Source organism: Bidens hawaiensis, unplaced genomic scaffold (assembly GCF_021521415.1).
Source record: "Bidens hawaiensis isolate Kalapana, Puna unplaced genomic scaffold, B.hawaiensis_p1.1 tig00000296_1, whole genome shotgun sequence".
NCBI classification, from domain to species: domain Eukaryota; kingdom Viridiplantae; phylum Streptophyta; class Magnoliopsida; order Asterales; family Asteraceae; genus Bidens; species Bidens hawaiensis.
This window is the reverse complement of record NW_027491024.1, coordinates 6326937-6348049: the sequence shown is the minus strand read 5'-3', so window position 1 is coordinate 6348049 and position 21113 is coordinate 6326937. Positions and strand designations below refer to the sequence as shown.

At 34.4% G+C, this 21113-nt stretch overlaps 1 protein-coding gene across 1 annotated transcript; it reads left to right on the top strand.

Annotated features, from left to right (window-relative positions):
- Positions 1-337: 337 nt before the first annotated feature.
- Positions 338-8999, top strand: LOC143619400 (uncharacterized). The gene is made up of 12 exons (XM_077091342.1): positions 338-628; positions 697-844; positions 6460-6614; positions 6701-6883; positions 6982-7057; positions 7169-7246; positions 7321-7406; positions 7473-7546; positions 7636-7681; positions 7776-7885; positions 7977-8151; positions 8642-8999. The coding sequence occupies exons 1-12, from the start codon at positions 338-340 to the stop codon at positions 8801-8803; spliced, it is 1584 nt and encodes a 527-aa protein (XP_076947457.1). The 3' UTR covers positions 8804-8999.
- Positions 9000-21113: the final 12114 nt, after the last annotated feature.

Below are 21113 nucleotides of genomic sequence, written 5' to 3'. Positions count from 1 at the left end.
ATATGAAACTGAGAGTCCGCAAGAGCTAATAAAATTTAGGAATTTTTATATATTTTTCCTTGCTAAATACCCTTAATTATATATATCCCAACTCCAAAAATCAATTACATATTTTCTCTTTTTATATGTGTTAAGAAGGAAAATTATGTAATTATTTTTTTAGTTTTGAGAAAATATTTAATTAAGGATGTTAGGAAGTGGAAATGTGCCAAAAATTTATTCATGTGTCGACCTCTAAAGGTCGTACAGCAGTAACAGTCGCACCAAACAAAGAAACCAACTACTACCCCGGTGCCCATAAAATTCCGATTCCGATTCCGATTGATCGATCAAATAAATGACGACATACAAGGTCGCAGCGATCTTTAGAAAGCCCAGCAGCAATAACGAGGAGTTCGTTGTGGTTAAGCAAACCCCGCCTCCCAAATACAAGGACGAAGAATACGACTCCTATGTTGACTCCACCCTCTGGGACTTACCCTCGGCCAACCTAAGCCCTCTGTCACCGGTTTCAGATTCAGATTCAGATTCAGATTCTTCAACTCAATTCCTACTACAAGGCCAAGACGCGTCTTCTCATAACCTCAATTTCACCAACAATTTTGACCTTCGCTCAGCTCTTAGCCAGGTATTTCTCACCTTATTATTTACGCCAAGACTTGGTTTAATATTCAAGTTGCTTCATGATTCTTCTAGGTTTTGGGGCAACTGGGACTTAAATCACTTCATGACATTGAATGGAAGTTTTTAAAGTTTGTGGAGGAACCTAGTTTTGGACCAGGATTTCCAATTCACACCGTCTATGTTACTGGAGACCTTGTTTTTAATACTGAACCTTTCAAAGGTTAGCATATGCAGTTACAAGTTTTGTATGTTAATCTGTCTAATAAAACAGTTGTGTGTATATATATATATATATATACACGAGAGAACTTTTTTGAATCTACGAGAACCATTTTGGACCATAAAAGACCTAAAAATAAAAAAAAAATCATAAAATAAAAAAAAACACAAAAATGAAAAAAAAAAAAAACTCGGTTTAGCCAAATTATATACACATATGTATACTATATACATATATGTACATTTACATTATTTTTTATACACATGTGTATAATTTAAGATAAATGATGGTGTACATATGTGTATTGTTAATTGTATTTAGTTAGGGTTTTAGCCCATATAGTTGGCTAAAGCCCATGGGCCTTTTATCGGTTGTTAGCTAGGGTTTAGTTGTGTATATATAGATGTAGTTGCTTATGTATTTTTCACACCTTCAAGTAATAAACATTACTTCACTACAACCATTTCTTTACATGGTATCAGAGCTACGGCTCTCGATCCAAACCCTAGCCGCCACTTAATCTGAACCGAACCAGCCGGCCCTAGATCTGAAACCGAACCCGTCTACCTCCTGTCCAGATCTCGTAATCCTTTTTCAAGAAATATTCCGCCGTCACCCGCCTCTCCCACTGTCACCACAACCCTCCGATTAGCAAACCCTGAAAATCCGACGCATATCCGCCGCCGCACGCGCCCCTACGCGCCACCTGAAGACCGCCGCTGCCACCCACGCGCCGCCGCGTGACGGCGCGTGTACCATCCTCCGGCCGCCGTATTTTTTCCAGGTTACTTATCATTTGCTTCCGCACCACCCTGTGTTGTTAGTTTTTCAATTCGGGATCGTTTAGTTTTTCAGTCTCAGTTCGCGTGTGTATTTGTTCGGATAAGAAACTTTCAGATCCAATGGCTGATAAAAAGGCTTCAGAAAATCAGATTGCTCCAGGTATTATTAATTCTTCAGCTGTTCTTCGCATTCCGATCAAACTTGACTCAAAAAATTGGGGTTCGTGGAGTCTCTTTGTCCAAAAGGGTCTTGAAAGTATGGACAAAGACGATCATCTCACTAAACCACCCCCAGACCCGATTACCAAAGAATGGAAAATTGATGATAGCGGAATCTTAATGGCCCTATGGAATGCTATGGATACACAAATCCTTACTATTGCTCAGAACTTTTCCACCGTAAAAGAAATGTGGGATCACCTCTCTTCATCCTTTTCGGCTAAGGAGTCTATCTCTCATGCTTATTCTGTGGTTCAAGCCTATGGTCGGGCCGAGCAAGGTGATTCTACATTTACCGACTATTTCACACGATTTTGCAAACTCCGGGATGAGCTTCGCACTATGTTTCCACCCACTACTGATTTGAAGATTCAGGAGGAGCGAAACGCCAAGATGGATGTCATGACCTTCATTGCCGGGATATCACCTAAGTATTCAAGCGCCCGACCCCTACTGTTGAGCAACTCGGCTGCTACATCTTCAGTTGCATCAACCTTTCACCTGTTACGGGAAATGTATGGTCCTGGTGCAACTCTACCTCCTACTGATACATCGGCTATGTATACATCTACTGGTCGGGGTACTGGTCGAGGTTCTCATATGATCCACAAAAAGAGTATTGGACGGGGCGGTGGTCTTGTTTGTCACTATTGCAAGGAACCAGGTCATACGAAATGGGACTGCCCGAACCGCCCTCCTGGAAGTCAGCCACCTCCTCGTCCCAAAGCTCGTTTGGCTGCCGCTTGTGAGACTTCAGGTCCAACCGCCACTCCCACCTACACAGTTAGCGAAGAAGACTATTGTCGTCTCCAGCAGCTTCTAACCTCTCAGACTCCTGCTCCTGTTCCTGCTCCATGTGCCAATACGGCCGATTCAGGTACGCTTCCTAGTCCTTCTTCATTTTGGATTATTGATTCGGGTGCCACTCATCACATGACTGGGAACTCGGGCATTCTGTCCAACCTTAATAAAATCTCCCACCAACCTGTTCGACTGGCTGATGGGTCTTGTACTGGGGGTTGGATCCATTAACACCTCATCCAACTTAAACCTCTCGTCTATTCTATATGTTCCTAAATTTCCCGATAACCTTTGTTCGGTAAGCCAACTTACTAAACAACACAATTGCTCTGCTAAATTTTATCCTACTCACTGTATCTTTCAGGAACTAGGGACGAACCGTCTGATTGGCACAGGTTTTGAATCTGGAGGCCTCTACCGCTTAATCTTCCCGTCAGGTCCTACATGTTCTACAGCAACTGCTTCAGTCAAGGAGGACCACTGTCGGTTAGGTCATCCCTCTACAGCGGTTATGAGGCAAATGCGTCCAGATTTACCACTTTCGTCTTTTAATTTTCATTGTGAGTCGTGTCAACTTGGTAAACATACCAAGCGTCCCTATCCCCCTAGAGTGTCTAATCGAGTCAGTTTTTGTTTTGAACTTTTGCATTCTGATGTATGGGGGCCTTGCCCTACCAAATCTACTTTGGGTTTTGAATATTTTGTTAGCTTTATTGATGACTATTCTCGCACTACTTGGATTTATTTGATGAAATCTCGTAGTGAATTTTTTTTTCCATATTTCAAGAATTTAATGCTTATGTTCAAAACCAATTTAACACCACCATTAAAACTTTCCGATCCGATAATGCTAAGGAATATTTTTCCACCGACTTTTCTTCGTACTTGAAAAACAACGGTATTATTCATGAATCATCATGTGCATATACATCTCAACAAAATGGTGAGTCCGAACGCAAAAATCGTCACCTATTGGATGTTGCTCGCACACTCATGATCCAATCACGTGTCCCTCATCGTTTTTGGGGAGATGCTGTTCTCACAGCTGCATATCTGATTAACCGTATGCCCACACCCGTTCTTCATGGTAAAACACCGTTTTCTGTACTATGTCCCACTGGTACTCCTTTTCCTCTCGCACCTAAAGTCTTTGGTTGTGTTGCCTATGTTCATGACCATCGTCCGAAAACAATTAAACTTGATCCCCGAGCCCTTCGTTGTATCTTTGTTGGTTACTCACGGGTTCAAAAAGGGTATCGGTGCTATAGCCCATCTCTTCACCGATACTTTACTAGTGCCGATGTCACTTTTAATGAGCCCTGTCATTACTTTCCTGAGTGTTCCACTCCTGTTTCTGACCCATTTCCTGACCTCGATATACCCACATCTCCCTTCATCCTCACCATTCCTGTGTCAGTTCCTTCTACCGATCCAATCTCTACTGATTCTGACCCACCGACAGAATCTCCGCCACTGCTTTTCACATATGCTAGGAGAGGTAGGGGTCAAACATCAGCGACTCTTGAATCACACCCTGGCCACGACCCCGAAATACCCTCCGATACTCCGCCTACATCTGAGCAATCCACACCTCTCACTACTACATCCTTCCCCGATCCACCAACCTCTGATACACCCGTTTATGATCCTCCTGGTGCCCCACTTCCCGATATACCTATTTCCTTTCGCAAGGAACCCCGGACATGTACTCGTTACCCAATTCAGGACTATGTTGCCTACACCCACCTATCTCCTGAATCTCATGCGTACACCACTACCCTTGATTCCTACCCGATTCCCAAAAATGTGACGAGCGCTCTCGCTCACCCAGGATGGAGACAGGCTATGGAAGATGAAATTGGGGCTCTAAAGTCCAATCATACATGGGATCTTGAAACACTTCCTAAAGGGAAGCGTATTGTTGGTTGTCGTTGGGTATTTACGGTTAAACTACACCCGGATGGCTCCCTACACCGCTTAAAGGCTCAGTTGGTTGCAAAAGGGTATTCTCAGGCATATGGCATTGATTACGATGAAACTTTCTCTCCGGTTGCTAAAATGCATCTGTCCGTATTTGTATCGCTCTTGCTGCCATTAATCATTGGCCGCTCCACCAGCTTGATGTCAAGAACGCCTTTCTTAATGGTGTTCTTGAGGAGGAGGTATATATGGAGCAGCCCCCCGGGTTCGTCGTTGAGGAGGAGGCCTCGAAAGTTTGTAGACTACGTCGTTCTCTATATGGTCTTAAACAGTCTCCCTGGGCATGGTTTGGTCGATTCTCTAGTGTTATGGGACAGTTTGGGATGACTCGGAGTGCCTACGATCACTCTGTCTTCTTTAGACGCCAGAAAGGGAAGAGGATTATCGTAGTTGTTTATGTGGATGACATTATAATCACAGGTGATGACGAGGTCGGGATTTCCGAACTCAAGCAGTTTCTTCAGTCTCAGTTTCAGGTCAGCGACTTAGGTCGATTGAGGTATTTCCTTGGCATAGAAGTATCCCGCTCTCCACAAGGAATACTTCTCTCCCAACGAAAGTATGTTCTTGATATGTTAACTGAATGTGGCTTACTGGGTTGTAAACCTGTTGATACCCCAATGCTTCCTACAAAGAAACTCCTCCCAAAGGAAGGAGATCCAATGAAAGATCCTGAGCGATACAGACGGCTGGTTGGTAAACTTAATTATTTAACCGTCACACGACCGGATATCTCCTTTACTGTCAGTGTTCTGAGCCAATTTATGGCTACACCATACACCGGTCACTGGGATGCTGCCCTTCGTGTCTTAAGATATCTTAAGACCTCACCTGGCTTGGGTATATTATACTCCGATCAGGGTCATTGTCGTGTAGGTGCCTTCACGGAAGAAGGAGATGGTCGGATATCAGGGTTCTCAGATGCAGATTGGGCAGGTTGTCCAATTTCTCGACGATCTACCACCGGATATTGTGTGTTTGTTGGAGGAAACCTTATATCATGGAAGAGTAAGAAGCAACACACGGTTTCCCGGTCGAGTGCCGAATCGGAGTATAGAGCCATGGCAGATGTAACATCAGAGATGACATGGGTTCGTCGTCTTCTCAGAAAGCTCGGGGTTGTTTCTAATGACTTGATGAGGTTATACTGTGATAATCAGTCAGCTATTCACATAGCCAAGAATCAAGTATTTCATGAGAGGACAAAACATATTGAGGTCGACTGCCACCTTATCAGAGATCGGGTAGTAGGCACACAAATTGATCCTCCTTCCATTCAACCAGTTCATGTGAAGACAAATTTTTCAGCTAGCAGACATTTTAACTAAACCGCTCCGGAAAGCTCAGATAGATTTTATTTGTAACAAGTTGGGCATGATTAACATCTATGCTCCAACTTGAGGAGGAGTGTTAATTGTATTTAGTTAGGGTTTTAGCCCATATAGTTGGCTAAAGCCCATGGGCCTTTATGGGTTGTTAGCTAGGGTTTAGTTGTGTATATATAGATGTAGTTGCTTATGTATTTCACACACCTTCAAGTAATAAACATTACTTCACTACAACCATTTCTTTACATGTATATTACGTAACTAAAGATTAAATAAAATTATACATATGTGTATAATACGACGTTTTTTTTATTTATTTTTAATGAAACCGGAATGAAATATAAGAATTTTGGTTTTTTTAATTTTTAAAAATTTTTGTTATTTTTTGTTTTATGATTTTTTAAGTATTTTTTTAAATGTGTTTTTAGTGGTCCAAAATGGTTCTCAAAGTTCTCAATTTGCAAAGGGTTCTCTTAGGATCCTTACCCTATATACATATATGCAGACTATTGTCAGTGGAGTTGCAAGGAAACTTGCTTTAATTTGCTACTTCAAGTAAAGCCAGGCGGCGACCGTGTCGGCCCTTTAGTAGTCAACGGTCCACTTAAAGACTCGATGCAATCGAATTCATTGAAACTGCCTCCAACTTTGCATTGCCAGGTTTGTAACCATCTTTAAATGCTTGCGGTTATTTAGTCATGTTTGATGTCAGATTATGTAATTCTGGCGTACGCGCTCTGTTTTAGGAGTACCCTCCTGGTGTAAACATTATACCTATGGGAAGCAGAACACAAAAACCTTTTAGTACAACAAATATGGTTGTATTTGCACCGGTGAATAATCGTGTCATAGATGAAAATAGTAATTTTATTGCTCAAGGAGATGCTTTGATAGTAGACCCCGGATGCCGATCTGAGTTCAATAAAGAGGTGTGTATATATATACATACTAATATACAAGTTTCATGCTTCATTTTATGATTTTTGTTCTTTAAATAGTTATGTGATATTTGAATTGTGACAACCAGCTTACAGAAATTGTTGCTGCTTTACCACGCTTATTAATTGTCTTTGTCACTCATCATCATCGTGATCATGTTGATGGTAAGTGATTACAGATATTAACATAACTGAATTACTTTTTAAGTTTTATTTTTAATTCCTTTTAATTTGCAATTTCAGTAAATAAAAAGTTATATTACTATTATTATTCAGGTCTTTCCACTGTCCTGAAAAGCAATCCCGAAGCTTGTCTTTTGATCCACGAGAACACCATGGGTCGCATTAATAAAGGTTAGGACTTTTCAACTAATAAGAAATCAGATTTTACAGAATATTGTTTTTATTTATTTATTTATTTCATGCAGATGATTGGTCTGGTAGTTATACGATTGTTTCTGGAACCGAAGAGATTTGCATTGGTGGGGAGAGATTGAGAATCATTTCTGCTCCGGTAATGATGTCATTTTGTGTTTTACCAAATTTAATATTTGTTACACATGTAGTTTTGATAATGTAGGGACATACGGATGGACATTTAGCGTTGCTTCATGTTAGCACTAATTCCTTGATTGTTGGTGATCATTGTGTCGGGTAAGATGCTGCAACTTAATACCATTTATCAGATTTTTAATTTATTCCAGTTTTATCTCCTTTATTAATACTATTATTATTATTTTCAGACAAGGAAGTGCACTCTTGGATATCAATTCTGGTGGAAATATGAGTGTAAGTGTACTACTTGTGGTTTATTTCTTATTCTTGCAAATATTATATTTATGCTTCTGAAAATTCTTTTCTTTTTTTTTTTTTTCATTTTCAGGATTACTTCCAAACAACTTACAAATTTATAGACCTCTCACCTAATGCTTTGATCTCCATGCATGGGAGGGTTAATCTATGGCCAAAACACATGCTTTGTGGATATCTCAAGTATGAAATGAATATCATCTCTGCATTATTTGTCTTCTTTTAAATATTGGTATAATTGACTAAATGTGTTTATATAATTGTTTTTTTTCAGGAACAGGAGAAAGAGAGAAGAAACCATCTTGAAAGCCATAGAAGCAGGTTGTAATACTTTATTTGACATTGTTGCATATACATATGCTGATGTGGACCGCAGTTTTTGGGTTCCTGCTTCATTTAATGTAAGGCTGCATGTTGACCACCTTGACCATCAGAAAGAGTTACCGAAGGTAATTTTTTAATTATAATTATTGTCCAAATTGTTTATAAGAATTGTAAAGAAATGACATAAAATGTTTGCTAGCCAACCCAACTTGACCCATTTCAACCCGTACCAAAAACTTGCTTGTTTCAACTGAAACCCATTTTGACCCGCTACTCAACCCGCCTGACCGACCCATCTTTCTAGCTCTAATAAACTCATTTGGGATTGTGCAGGACTTTTCTTTAGAAAACTTCTACAACAGTTGTTCTGAGTTTACCATCCAAGTGGGTAAATTATAATCCAACGGAATGACTGCGTTTCAGGGTCCCTATTACCTTAGGTTAAACTTTTTTTTCCTAACATATTAACCGAAATGTGTTAGGGTTTATTTTTGTACTTCATTGCGGGCCTATTTCCTTACCAATTAACTGATAAACTAGTGCAGTTTCATCCCTTAAAAAATGACTAAATCACAACAATTTTGATTATAATATTTCGTATGCTGTCTCGTGTAGGAATTTTCTGTAATGAAATTTCAGTCAACTTGCTTGGTGCATTTTTTCTCAAGGTGGATTTGGACTTGCTGTAAAAGTTATATTAGTTTTCGGGCAGCTATGTTTCTTGGTGCTGTAACCGCTTCAGGTGTTGCTATGCTGTATTATGTCCTAAAGAAATAACAGTTCTGAATGAAGTTTGAGGCTACATATCAGATAGTTGTTATTTATAGACAGATAATAGAGAAATATGAATAATTGTAGTAGATAATCTTAAATTCTCATTGTGCATTCATGATTTATTATACACTGTTAACAGCATATCAAGAAGAACACAATTGGTTAAAAACACTTGATGACTATAACACTTCTCGCCTAAATTACACTGTGTGAATATATCAACTTTCATGAAATGCTAAATCATATAAATTTAAAACTCTAACCAAATCAATTTAAATGCTTCCTATATATACTGATCACAAAACAAATGATAACATAAAATAAGAATCAGTTTGTCGTTGTCACAGAAAATGAAAGCTAACTGTCTTTGTTTACTGGGGGAGGGGCACTCGTGTCATGGGTATTGGGTATTACCCATGCATCGATTAATCTTGTATTGCAACCTTATTTCTATCCTTAATTACCCGCAAACTACAAAAATAATGATGGCACATACCCATAGAGGTGCACAAAAAACCCGAACCCGGAACCGGACCCGAAATAAAAACCCGGAACCGGTTTTTCTAATACCCGGGTTTCTAATACCCGTACCCAACCCTACCCGTAGGGTACGGATAGTGTATGCATTTTGGCACTAAAACCCAAACCCGAACCGGACCCGATGTGTACCCGGTAATACCCGAAAACCCGAACCGGTTCCATACCCGGAACCGGATTTTGCAATACTAGAAACCGGGTATTTCAAATACCCGATGTATACCCGAAAAATACTCGAAAAATACCCTTAAAAAGTGCAACCTTTTAAAAATCCAGTTAACGCCCGAAAAAAAACCCGTAAATAGGGTTTCTTCAAATACCCCATAATAGGGTATTCAAATACCCAGTTTTAGAATACCCAGTTCTATACCCTACCCGAACCCGATGCATAGGGTATGATTTTTAGAGACAATACCCTACCCAATTATTACCAATGCCCGGTCATACCTGTACCCGGTCATACCCGAACCCGATTCATACCCGAACCCGGGTATTTAAAAAACCCGATTTGTGCACCTCTACATACCCATAAGGCCACAAGTATCTTAGAACTTTTTTAATTCATTTTAATTCTTCAATGGTCAACATTTAAACAATTTTATGTGGCAAACATTTGTTATTGATTGAAGCCATGCACCTTACCCAGATGAGGTGGGGTGGTGCTGTCATGTGATTTGGAAGCCATGCATCCTACCGATATGGGTGCCCCGTCCTCTCTTATATTAAAAGTGTATAGTCAAATTGGTCTGCTCTTATTTCATGCTCTTATCATATTTCATTCATAAAGCTGTTGCGCTTTTCCCAACACATGCTCGAGCCCTTCGCAGTTCCAATGACAGTTTTTTGTTCCTTATGTTATTTGTTTATCATCTTCGACCCCAAAAGCTTTTATTTTGTAATTTTATTGTGCTTATGACGGGTGTATATATTACAACTGAATAAACATCATTTTAAATATATGGCTTTTTCATTATTTTAAGCTATATGAGTGTTCTGGTGATTAATAATTTATTTTTTAGTTTTGGTGCCAAAGTTAACCTATACGACCGGATTTTTCTTGTTGTGATCAAAAGTTATACGTGTGACAATGTTGTGTTCGTTCACATATTATTGGATTTAGTGTTGTTGCCATTTCGAAGTCACTGATACCAACCTAATTAAGGACATTGTGATGTGCCACAATGCGACAGGTTTCCAAGTAGGATAAGCTATCAAATGTTTATTCAATGTCAAGAAGATAGGTTGACCAAACATCTGGCGCTGGGCCACCGCAAAGCGATTACAATTTTGGTTATATTTTCTGAGCAGATCATCCGTAACCTGTCTGATAAAAAAATCTAGTTAATATTAAACCTGGTCTGAAAAGAAAAAAAAATACATATGATAAACTTCATCTAAATCAAAATCAGAATGTTATAAATTGCTTTGAAATGAAATTTAGGGGCATACAAAATTACCTTTCCATTAAAGGGTTTGTCTTAAGTAACGAAAGTTAAAGTTAGATTGGTCACGTTACCAGTATGAAATAATATCGACCATTATGTCATATTCTGAATTATTAAAATCCAATTTGCATAAAACATTGTTTCATCATAGTATAACAAGCAAGAGTTTAACAATTATAAGGCTTAAGTTTGATTTCTCGCTGCTGTGTTTTTAATTCCCTAATAATAAACATTTCTTCATCATTAGTATAGCTAGTATGAGTTTAACAATTATTACCAAACGGATAATCCAGTTGTTTTATATACTAAAAAGCAATGAGCATGAGCAAGGGTTGTTTGGAACTTGGATTCCACTACAAATGCACTTTCATCGGCCACTAAGATTCAGCCACCATCATTTGCACTCCTATTTGCATTGCTTTCAAGTTCATATATTAACAAACACCCAAAATTAGTTGGTTGGTTGGTTAGTTTGTTAGTATATCCATTTCAATCATTACTCACAACTTATCCCTATTTCTGATATTTTTGTTTTCTTTTATTAAAATAGCCCAATAACTTTCTATTAAGTTTTTAAGTTATATCATAAAAATATGTATATATTGTGATTCTTCATCTTAGCCTAGGTTTACAAAATTTTTACTAAATACGACCCCGAAACATTTATTGGATTTAGTTTTAGAAAATAACTTTAGAGTTGAGACTTCTTTGCTACTTGCAACGTGTTTGGTTGACCTCTTGGAACGGCTATCACAGGCTAAAAATATTTATTAATACATAAAACAAAGAAGGAAAATATATTTTGCACTAAAAATGTACTTCACCAGAAAGTTGAGGGGTAACGCGAACTACTCTTCAACCATGACGAGATCCGCCCTAGTGAAACAGGACACAAATTATTGTTGAATCTTCTGGCTGGTTCCGGCTCTTGAGAGGCTGACCAAAATCATCTGTCGGCTTTTATCTTTGTTATATATGCAGAAACAAACTGTTTCATCTTGTAACATGTTTAATTTAATAGTTTCTTTCATATACATTCTCATTTGTTTTTTATTTCAAGTCTAGCCATCCTAATAATATTAAATACGGATATTAGTAAATCACTTTTGTAAGAATAAATATATTTTATATATTTATTTATATGGTCATCATTATCATTTATATAATAATAGATTAAAATAATTAATTATACCTTATTATATATTAGCTTGGTAATTGTTAATGAGTCATATTACTCTTAATAGCTAATAAATAGTTTCTCATTGGGTGTATATATAGAGAGGATAAATTTACATAACCTAATCTCACACACATAAGAAAATCATGTGTCTCCTCTCTCTTCTAAACCGGGTTTCTCTCAAGAACCCTAACCATCCTTAACTATACATCCTAAAGGGGAACTCGATCAAGATGACAAGCATGTCGACTACATCATACCCCGCTGCGGTTACTACTCTTCCTGCTGTAACAGGTTCATAGGTTTAATATTTATTATGTTTTATATTACTTACATGAAGAACTGATCAACATGTGGCATCTGATGTTGTTTAATAAGTTTTTCATGTTTTCCCTAAATCAATAATTAAAATTGGAAAACTGTTTTGATAAAAAGCCTGATTCAAATTTACATAGAAGAATGATTATAAGCTTTCAATTAAAAAAAGAAAAAAGGGTTTGTTCATCAAAATTTTCGAACTGTTCCAAAGTTCATCATTATTTTTGGATGTGATAGTTTTCTAATTATTTGTTATCTCTTCTGAATTTTGTTTTTTATTTATTCTTTAAATTTGAAAATCAAATAACACATATTAAAATAAGATTTTAAATCCCTTAGCAACTAGGATTTGATTGAATTTACTAAAATTGTGTATCTCCGTACGTAACTTTCGATGATTATGATATTATTATTATTACTAGTTTGAGTCCCGTGTATTACACGGGTAATTGTTGAAAATTTTAAACTATGATCATTAAGTGAAATACAGTCAATAAATTGATCATATATTGTTAATACAATTACAATTAAATTAAAATTACAGAAATTGCATAACTAAGATTACATAAATATGTTACAAATAAGTAAAAACTTCTTCTTACATTACATCTGTGATTGTATTAGCAGGTATACTTTGTTTATCAAAAATCAAAATATTTAGTTCATGTCAGCTTGTAACTCTTAATAAAGTAACATCTTAGCTATATATAATTGTCCATGTGACAAAATAGGTTCTCCAAGTACATACCAATTTTAAATAAATGATAGTATATATCAATGATAATAATAAAAAATATATTCATACACATAAAATATCACAGCTTTTAATCAATTAATATGATGACATTTGAAAACTTCTGCTCATGTTTATAAAAAAAACATGATTATCCCAAAAACCATATACCTAAACTTTGATGATATAATCATCCTTGAAATTTTTACAATTTGAAATTGATTGATCATGATAAATTTGTTGTCATTAATATTCTATGTATGAAAAATTTTTAATTGACTTTATATTTTACAATAAAAAATTGTATAATCAAGCAACATAAAAACCAAAAATTTAAATATAACAAAATAATTTGTTTATTTAATATGAATGTAATTGCCAGGAAAATAAAAAATGCATACTAACATTAAAACCATGTTCAAATAATAGTGATTATTCTGAGTTAGAAGAATATTAAAAGATTTAAAGTTGCATAAAGTGAAGGTAGTGATTCTTATTTATAATCGTTGAAAGTAGGGTTATCACTTTACCCGTAACATTAAACCCAACCCAAGAAAACCCGTACCTGAACCCAAATTAACCCAACCCGAGAAACTCGAACCCAAGAAAATACTAACCCAAACCTGAACTGAAGTAATTCGGGTTGGTTCTTGGGTCCGAATTCTAGGTTTCGGGTCTACCTGAAAACTTTTAGTTTTATAATCATATGTATTTTTAGGTATTAAAGGCTAAGCCTTAGCCGCTAACGTTATCAGGATTTAGTCCAAGTCGATTGTTCTCATTCCACATATTATGAATCGAATGTTTATTATTTTGAATATAATCCATAATAAACACTTTAATTAACATTACAAAATTCACTAATCGTCTCTTGTCAATCCATATGGAGAATACTTATTATATGTAGTAATTGACTTAGTTGGAATAAACCAATAATTTTAATGTCATATATTGAAATGACTTAAAATATAAGGACCATATATGAAAACTGGTTGAAAAAAAGGTAAGAATGACTATGGTATTGACAAGTGGTAAAATTGGTAGGCTTTTATTATAAGAGATAGATTATAATTAATTGTATTCGAATTATAAGCTTAGATGGATACACAATATTTTATGAAATTATAATTAAAATCTTTTATAACTAGTTGCATCAATCTTATCAAATAGGTTCATGTTTTCACGGTTTATTAGGATTAACGGTTATTAGGTTTGAGGCTAACAACTATTGGTTTTATTTTTCCGGTAACTAATTATTTTACCGTGAACCTACATTTTACCAAGAACCATCCCATTGATTGAAAACTCAAGGGTTGACCGAGAACTCATCCTACCACCTTGAACTCATTAAAATGTTTTGTAAATACTTAAATAATATAAAATTTTACAAAACATGAAGACTTAACTTGAATGAACTTTTGATGTATCACTTATGCCCAAAGGTGATGAGTTACATTTACCATATCATTCAAGTCTAACTAAAAGCTTTTGTTAGTTTTTGCCTAACATGATATAAATGTCTCACTTCTGCCCAAAGGTGATTTGTTACATTTTTATCCAGCAAAAATAGTTCGTGCATAATTAAAATAATTGTCTCACTTCTGCCCAAAGGTGATGTGTTACAATTATTTTGCACACATACTTAAATAAAATTTAATTCTACCCAAAGGCGATTTATTTTTTGTTTACGTAGAACTTTTAATTATAGTCTATTTAGTTTGATGTTAATAATAGACATATCACATCTTCAATTAAATATAATGATCCTCACATTAATGATCCTTCATTAATCTAATGATCATAAATTTTAATATGCATTATCTTAATATCCCATAACATTACTCACTATAATTTTCTTCTATAAATAGCTATCTCATCAAAATCATCTACTCTAATCTCAAAACACAATTGAATTTTGTCTCATAAAGAGTTTTAATAACATTTAGCTCTTCTCAATTTTAATTATCTATTAAGACATGATATGACTATCCTACTGCTCTTTCTAATAACAATTATTCCATTAAAACTAGAGCCTAACAAATGGAATGAGTCAATCATAATTTCTATTACGATAATGATAATCAAGAACTTATATAAATAAATGGTATCACTAGAGTTATTCTAAATTTAGTTTTTCCTAAGACTAATCAAATAACTCCCAAGATTCATGCACTCCCTAAAAATTCTAACTATAAGGTTAGATGATATTATTGAATATATCATAATGTACAATCATGACCCATAAAATTAAGGGCTCACACATGATATTAAGTACAATATTCTAGTACGTTGCATACTCAAATTTTTAATAGTACAATTTGGTGACTTAAAAATCAACTATAATACTCAGAAGTACCAAAGGAAAATGAGTGTGTTAATCAGCAACATATGTACAAGAAAAGAAGCATCCAGTACTGGAAAATAAGATGTTATTCAACTCACTACCACTAAAACCTAAAAGAGGATTATTCTAAGGTTCATAGACAAAATACAAGTATTACTTCCAGCTTTAATTTCTCTAAAGAGAAGTCTCATTGCAAAAATATGCCATTAGATTAGGCATATGCATTACAAGATTATCCATAATTCAAAAGAACAACTGGCTAAAATTGATAGTTATATATTAATGATATTTAAGTCTGCTAACCTAATATTCTCATTAACACATGATTGGTTGAGTCTAGTTATATATGTTTATCCAAAAATCAATAAATAACTAACATGAGGGTTAGTGACAAATTTAAATGTTAAGGTTATTAGAACCATGATAAATTGTCTTCAAATTAAGCTTTATGATACCTTAAATATTTTAGAGATTAATCAGAATTTAGTATCAATACTTAAGCTACATTATGACAGTTATAAGGTTTGCATAGCCAACAGAAAGTCACTATTACATTAAACTCTCATATGATTTGTTATCAAAATTTGGATTGATACATTTATAAAATACAACTAGATGATACTATATATTTTCACAACTTTTGTTATCATGCAAATAATGTAACAAAAGACAAATGAGACATATAAAATTCATCCATTAAAACCATATTTCATGAGAAATCATGACATGGTTAATGAGGGTGATTTTTCATATAATCTCATTCTCAGTGATTTTAAATCATGTGTTAGATGTCCTAAACATTGTTTGGCTTAAGAAATAAGTATGGGTCCACCAGAAGTTATATTTCACTTATATTAGTGGAACTTATTCATACAGAATATTCAAACATAATTATTTTATCATTTAAAATGCTATTTATTTGTATCTAGTCTGTCTTATATCATTCATGGTCTTAAAGAGACCCATTAATATATAGTTAATATGATTTCTTCTAAATATGTCCATAAGTTTCTTATGACACATAAAGAAAATCAAATTATGTCTAACGTATGTATGACAAATTCCCACATCACGTACATCGTTGAAACTTCTCATGTAGTTTTTCCTAGAGATGTCGAATACTAGTGGGAGCCTTAAGTGTCTCAATCATAACTTACAAGATTTACAAGAGGTGGAGGAGTGAAAACTTGATATTATCTTAATTACACCTCTTGTACAAGACACTGCTCCATCACAATACTATTTCATCAAAACTTATCTCTATAGAATTTATTACTACTCTTAAAAAAGTTTCGGTGTTTCTTAAATGTGGGCATACTCCGATTTCTTACTGAAATAATCCTCGCAAGAGAAACTACGACGACTTACATCATTAACTCGTTTTTCTATTAGAATCTATTGGTCTTTAAATATTGACCCTAAGCATGCAAATTTTCCTAAAGGCTTCTAAGGTCAGTGAGAGCAGTAAAAGTCTTTATAATGACTTGTAAGAAGTAGAAGAGGAGGGGGAAGAAAGTCATTAAATTTTACTCCATATTTAAATTCTAATTACACCTCTTGTACACCATACTGCACCAACTCTTATATACTTAGAATCCTAAAATTGATAGCAACCTAACCAAGAGCTAATCCATAAAACCGAGACTTTTAAAATTACTCAATAATCAACTCAGGAGGTCATCTAGGTTTTAAAACCTACTAACATTGATGATTATGTAACCTCCCTAACTAAAGTTGAAATGGATGTAGGAAAGTTTAATGATCCTACCCCTTATAAATTAAACCATTAACATCAATCATAATTGACTCCATAAGTTAGGATAACGTTTTGAGATTTGGTTAAATCACATTAGAGTGTTCATAACTAAACTAAATCCCAATACGAAACGTTAAGACAATAAGAAGCACGATTGATTGTTAAAGGTTATATTCAAGGATAAACCAATTATCAAAGAATCTTCTTACCTATATTACAAAAGATTTCTTTAAGGATCATTATTGTTCTAGTAGCTTACAATAGTTAAGAGCTACATTAGATGAACAATAAAACAACTTTCCCTAACAATCAGCTTACATATTTATATGTTCATAAAACAACCTAAAAGTTATAAACTGAAAGTCAAAGAATATTTAGTTTTTAAGTCAATAAAATTCATATATGGGTTAATGCAAACATCAAAATATGATGAAATATTTATACAATTATTTTCATCAAAAACAAGTGGATTAATATACCTACCTCAAGATGAGTGGGAGCAACTAAAAACAAACTTGTCCTTATATAGATGACATTCTTCTGACAAGTATATGTTACATGAGTCAAAACATTTTTACACATACTTTGATATTATAGATCTTAGAGATATTCCTTAAACATGTAACAAACAATATTACTCTACTTTAGAGGATAATAGGAACACATAGATTATTTCCTTATGCTTCATTATGTAGAAGCCTTATATAAGTTCAAATCTATACTCGTTTAGATATTACTCAAAATTGCAACACACTAGATATGTCTAGATTAATGTGAAGCATCTAAAAGAGTCAAAACATTTTTACACATACTTTGATATTATAGATCTTAGAGATATTCCTTAAACATGTAACAAACAATATTACTCTACTTTAGAGGATAATAGGAACACATAGATTATTTCCTTATGCTTCATTATGTAGAAGCCTTATATAAGTTCAAATCTATACTCGTTTAGATATTACTCAAAATTGCAACACACTAGATATGTCTAGATTAATGTGAAGCATCTAAAAGAGTACTAAGATATCTTTAAAAGAAACGAAAGACTTAATTTAAAAGAAGAAGTGAGAATTCAAACCGGTAGATTACTCTAAACTTTGTCATATTCAAAGATAAGAAAATATAATTTTCGGGATATATTCTTATGTCAGTAGACAAATCTATCTCATGAAGGAGTCATAATGAACTGATAACAACAACCTAAGTCATAACGACATAATATGTTAATTAATTACAACGTTGTTGTCAATAAATGTTGTTGAACATTTATTAATGGACTCATAAGTTTTTATTAAACTCCATATAAATTATATATTGAAGACTTATTGTGATAAAGTCAGCTACCATGTTTTCTCAAACAGTAACAGTTTGAAAGGTGCTGCATTAAGTTTTGATATGAAATTAATTATTCGTTTATGAACGAATTGAGAAATCTAAATTTTCATATCGAATGCATTCATGATATGCTTAAGGATCCGATAAATAAAAGTCTCAACAATAAATATTATGAAAGCACTTATAATAATGACGGGTTATTGATGACTATGCGTAACTGCATATCATACAATGAATTATTAACTATTAAATTTCCTCATCAGTTTTAATTTGTATGTCTCTTAATATGTTCTGCATGCATAATGACATATAGACAATTTACTATACAAATCAAACGTTTGAAGGGCTTACTTGAAAATTTTGATCATAACTACTTACGTTTTAAATAAGGACTGCAGTATGATTAATGGGGGTCTTGAGCTGATGTTCAATTCAATGACTGCATTTCTCTGCTCCAGTTTAAGTTTAAAGCTAAAATGAGTGTTAACTCCTGATCGGGCTTATCTAATACTCATAATAAATGATTACTCGGCCAAGTGGGAGAATGTAAGAATAAATATATTTTATATATTTATTTATATGGCCATCATTATCATTTATATAATAATAGATCAAAATAATTAATTATACCTTATTATATATTAGCTTGGTAATTGTTGATGAGCCATATTACTCTTAATAGCTAATAAAGGGTTTCCCTTTGGTGTATATATAGAGAGAATAAATTAACATCATAACCTAATCTCACACACATAAGAAAATCATATGTCTCCTCACTCTTTTAAACCGGGTTCCTCTCAAGAACTCTAACCATCCTTAACTATACATCCTAAAGGGGAACTCGATTAAGATGACAAGCATGTCGACTACATCATACCATGCTACGGTTACTACTCTTCCTGCTGTAGCAGATTCATAGGTTTAATATTTATTATGTTTTATATTACTTACATGAAGAAGTGATCAACAATTTTAACCAAACACAATTTGTTAGAAGCGAAATATGTTATACAGTTGCTTTGTACGATCTATTAACTTTTGAAAACGACTTGTTATGCATCATTGTTCGAGACAATATTAGTAACTTTTTTATGAAACAAATGTATCAGTTGTTCATAAAATTATAACCAATATCACTTACTATACAAAGCACACGTCTTAAGTTTCTTTGACAACAAATATTTCTCAACAATTGCCATTTGTATATGATATGACATATTAGTTAGGCGCATTAAAGAAGTGATAAAATGAGATATGGGTTGAACCAAGAAGTTTTCTTGGTTGTGAGGTTTCATCCTGGGTGAATAAGTCGGGTTATCACGTTAATTTTTTTGGATATAATAGTGATCTATTTGGTAGGATGATGTGCCATTAGTGTTTCAAAAAAGGAAAGAAAAGAAAAGAAACAAAACCATTTGATGCGGTGATGGAGTCTGGAAATCTATGTCTCGGTCTTTTTTTTTGTTTTTTTCCTCATGTTTATCATAACTACAATTAGAGGTGCACAAAAAACCCGAATCCAGAACTGGACCCGAAATAAATACCCGGAACTGGTTTTTCTAAGACCCGGGTTTTTAATACCTGAACCCGAACCCGACCCTACCCGTAGGGTATGGATAGGGTATGCATTTTGGCACTAAAACCCGAACCTGAACCGGACCCGATTTGTACCCGGTAATACCCGAAAACCTGATTTGTACCCGGTAATACCTGAACCCGGAACCGAGGTTTTCCAATACCCGAAACCGCGTATTTCAAATACCCGATGTATACCGAAAAATACCTTAAAAATACCCGAATAATACCCCTAAAAAGTGTAAACTTTTAAAAAATCCAATCTATATAAAAAAATACCGAAAAAAACCCAAAAAAACCCGTAAATAGAGTTTTTTCAATACCCGATAATAGGGTATTCAAATACCCGGTTCTATACCCTACCCGAACCCGATGCATAAGGTATGATTTTTAGAGACAATACCCGACCCGAACCCTACCCGACTATTACCAATACCCGTCATACCTGTACCCGGTCATACCCGAACCCGGGTATTTAGAAAACCCGATTTGTGCACCTCTAACTACAATATACGTTGTGACTATGTTTCTTTTTCGTAATCTTCTCATTATATACTTATAAGGGTAAAGTTTAATACAAAGGGAGACAAAAATGAAAAATGTGAGAAGGATTTGTGAGCACACAAAAAACTCCTTAAAAATAAATTCAAAAAAAATAATAAAAAAAATCATAACTCAAAATATAAATAAAAAACGAAAAATATTACAAAACTAAAATGTTTCCGCTATCATTCCCGTTCAAAATAAAAATTAAAAAACAATACAAAAAAATTTAAAAATTGACTAAAAGACACAATGCCGAGTAAAAGACATAATGCCGAAAATGAACAAAATACGCAATTATAACTAAAAAGAGACACAATAGATCGCAAAATATAACACAATGCCGAATAAAATATAGCACAATGTTGAGTAATATAACACAATATAAAGGAAAAAAAAGACACAATATCGAGGAAAAAAGACACAATCAATGATAAAAATAAGCATAATCCACAATGATAAACAAAAAGACACAATGACCTTTTTTTCACTTACCATTGTGTTTTTTTATGAGAACAATAAATATGGTGAAAACATTTTTGTGTTT

Excerpts from the sequence above, each read along its gene's own strand:
- LOC143619400 (XM_077091342.1), top strand. The coding sequence starts at position 338 with ATGACGACATACAAGGTCGCAGCGATCTTTAGAAAGCCCAGCAGCAAT. Across the intron at positions 7,247-7,320 it reads CATGGGTCGCATTAATAAAG|ATGATTGGTCTGGTAGTTAT; the intron begins GTTAGGACTTTT and ends TATTTCATGCAG. Across the intron at positions 7,886-7,976 it reads ATGCTTTGTGGATATCTCAA|GAACAGGAGAAAGAGAGAAG; the intron begins GTATGAAATGAA and ends GTTTTTTTTCAG.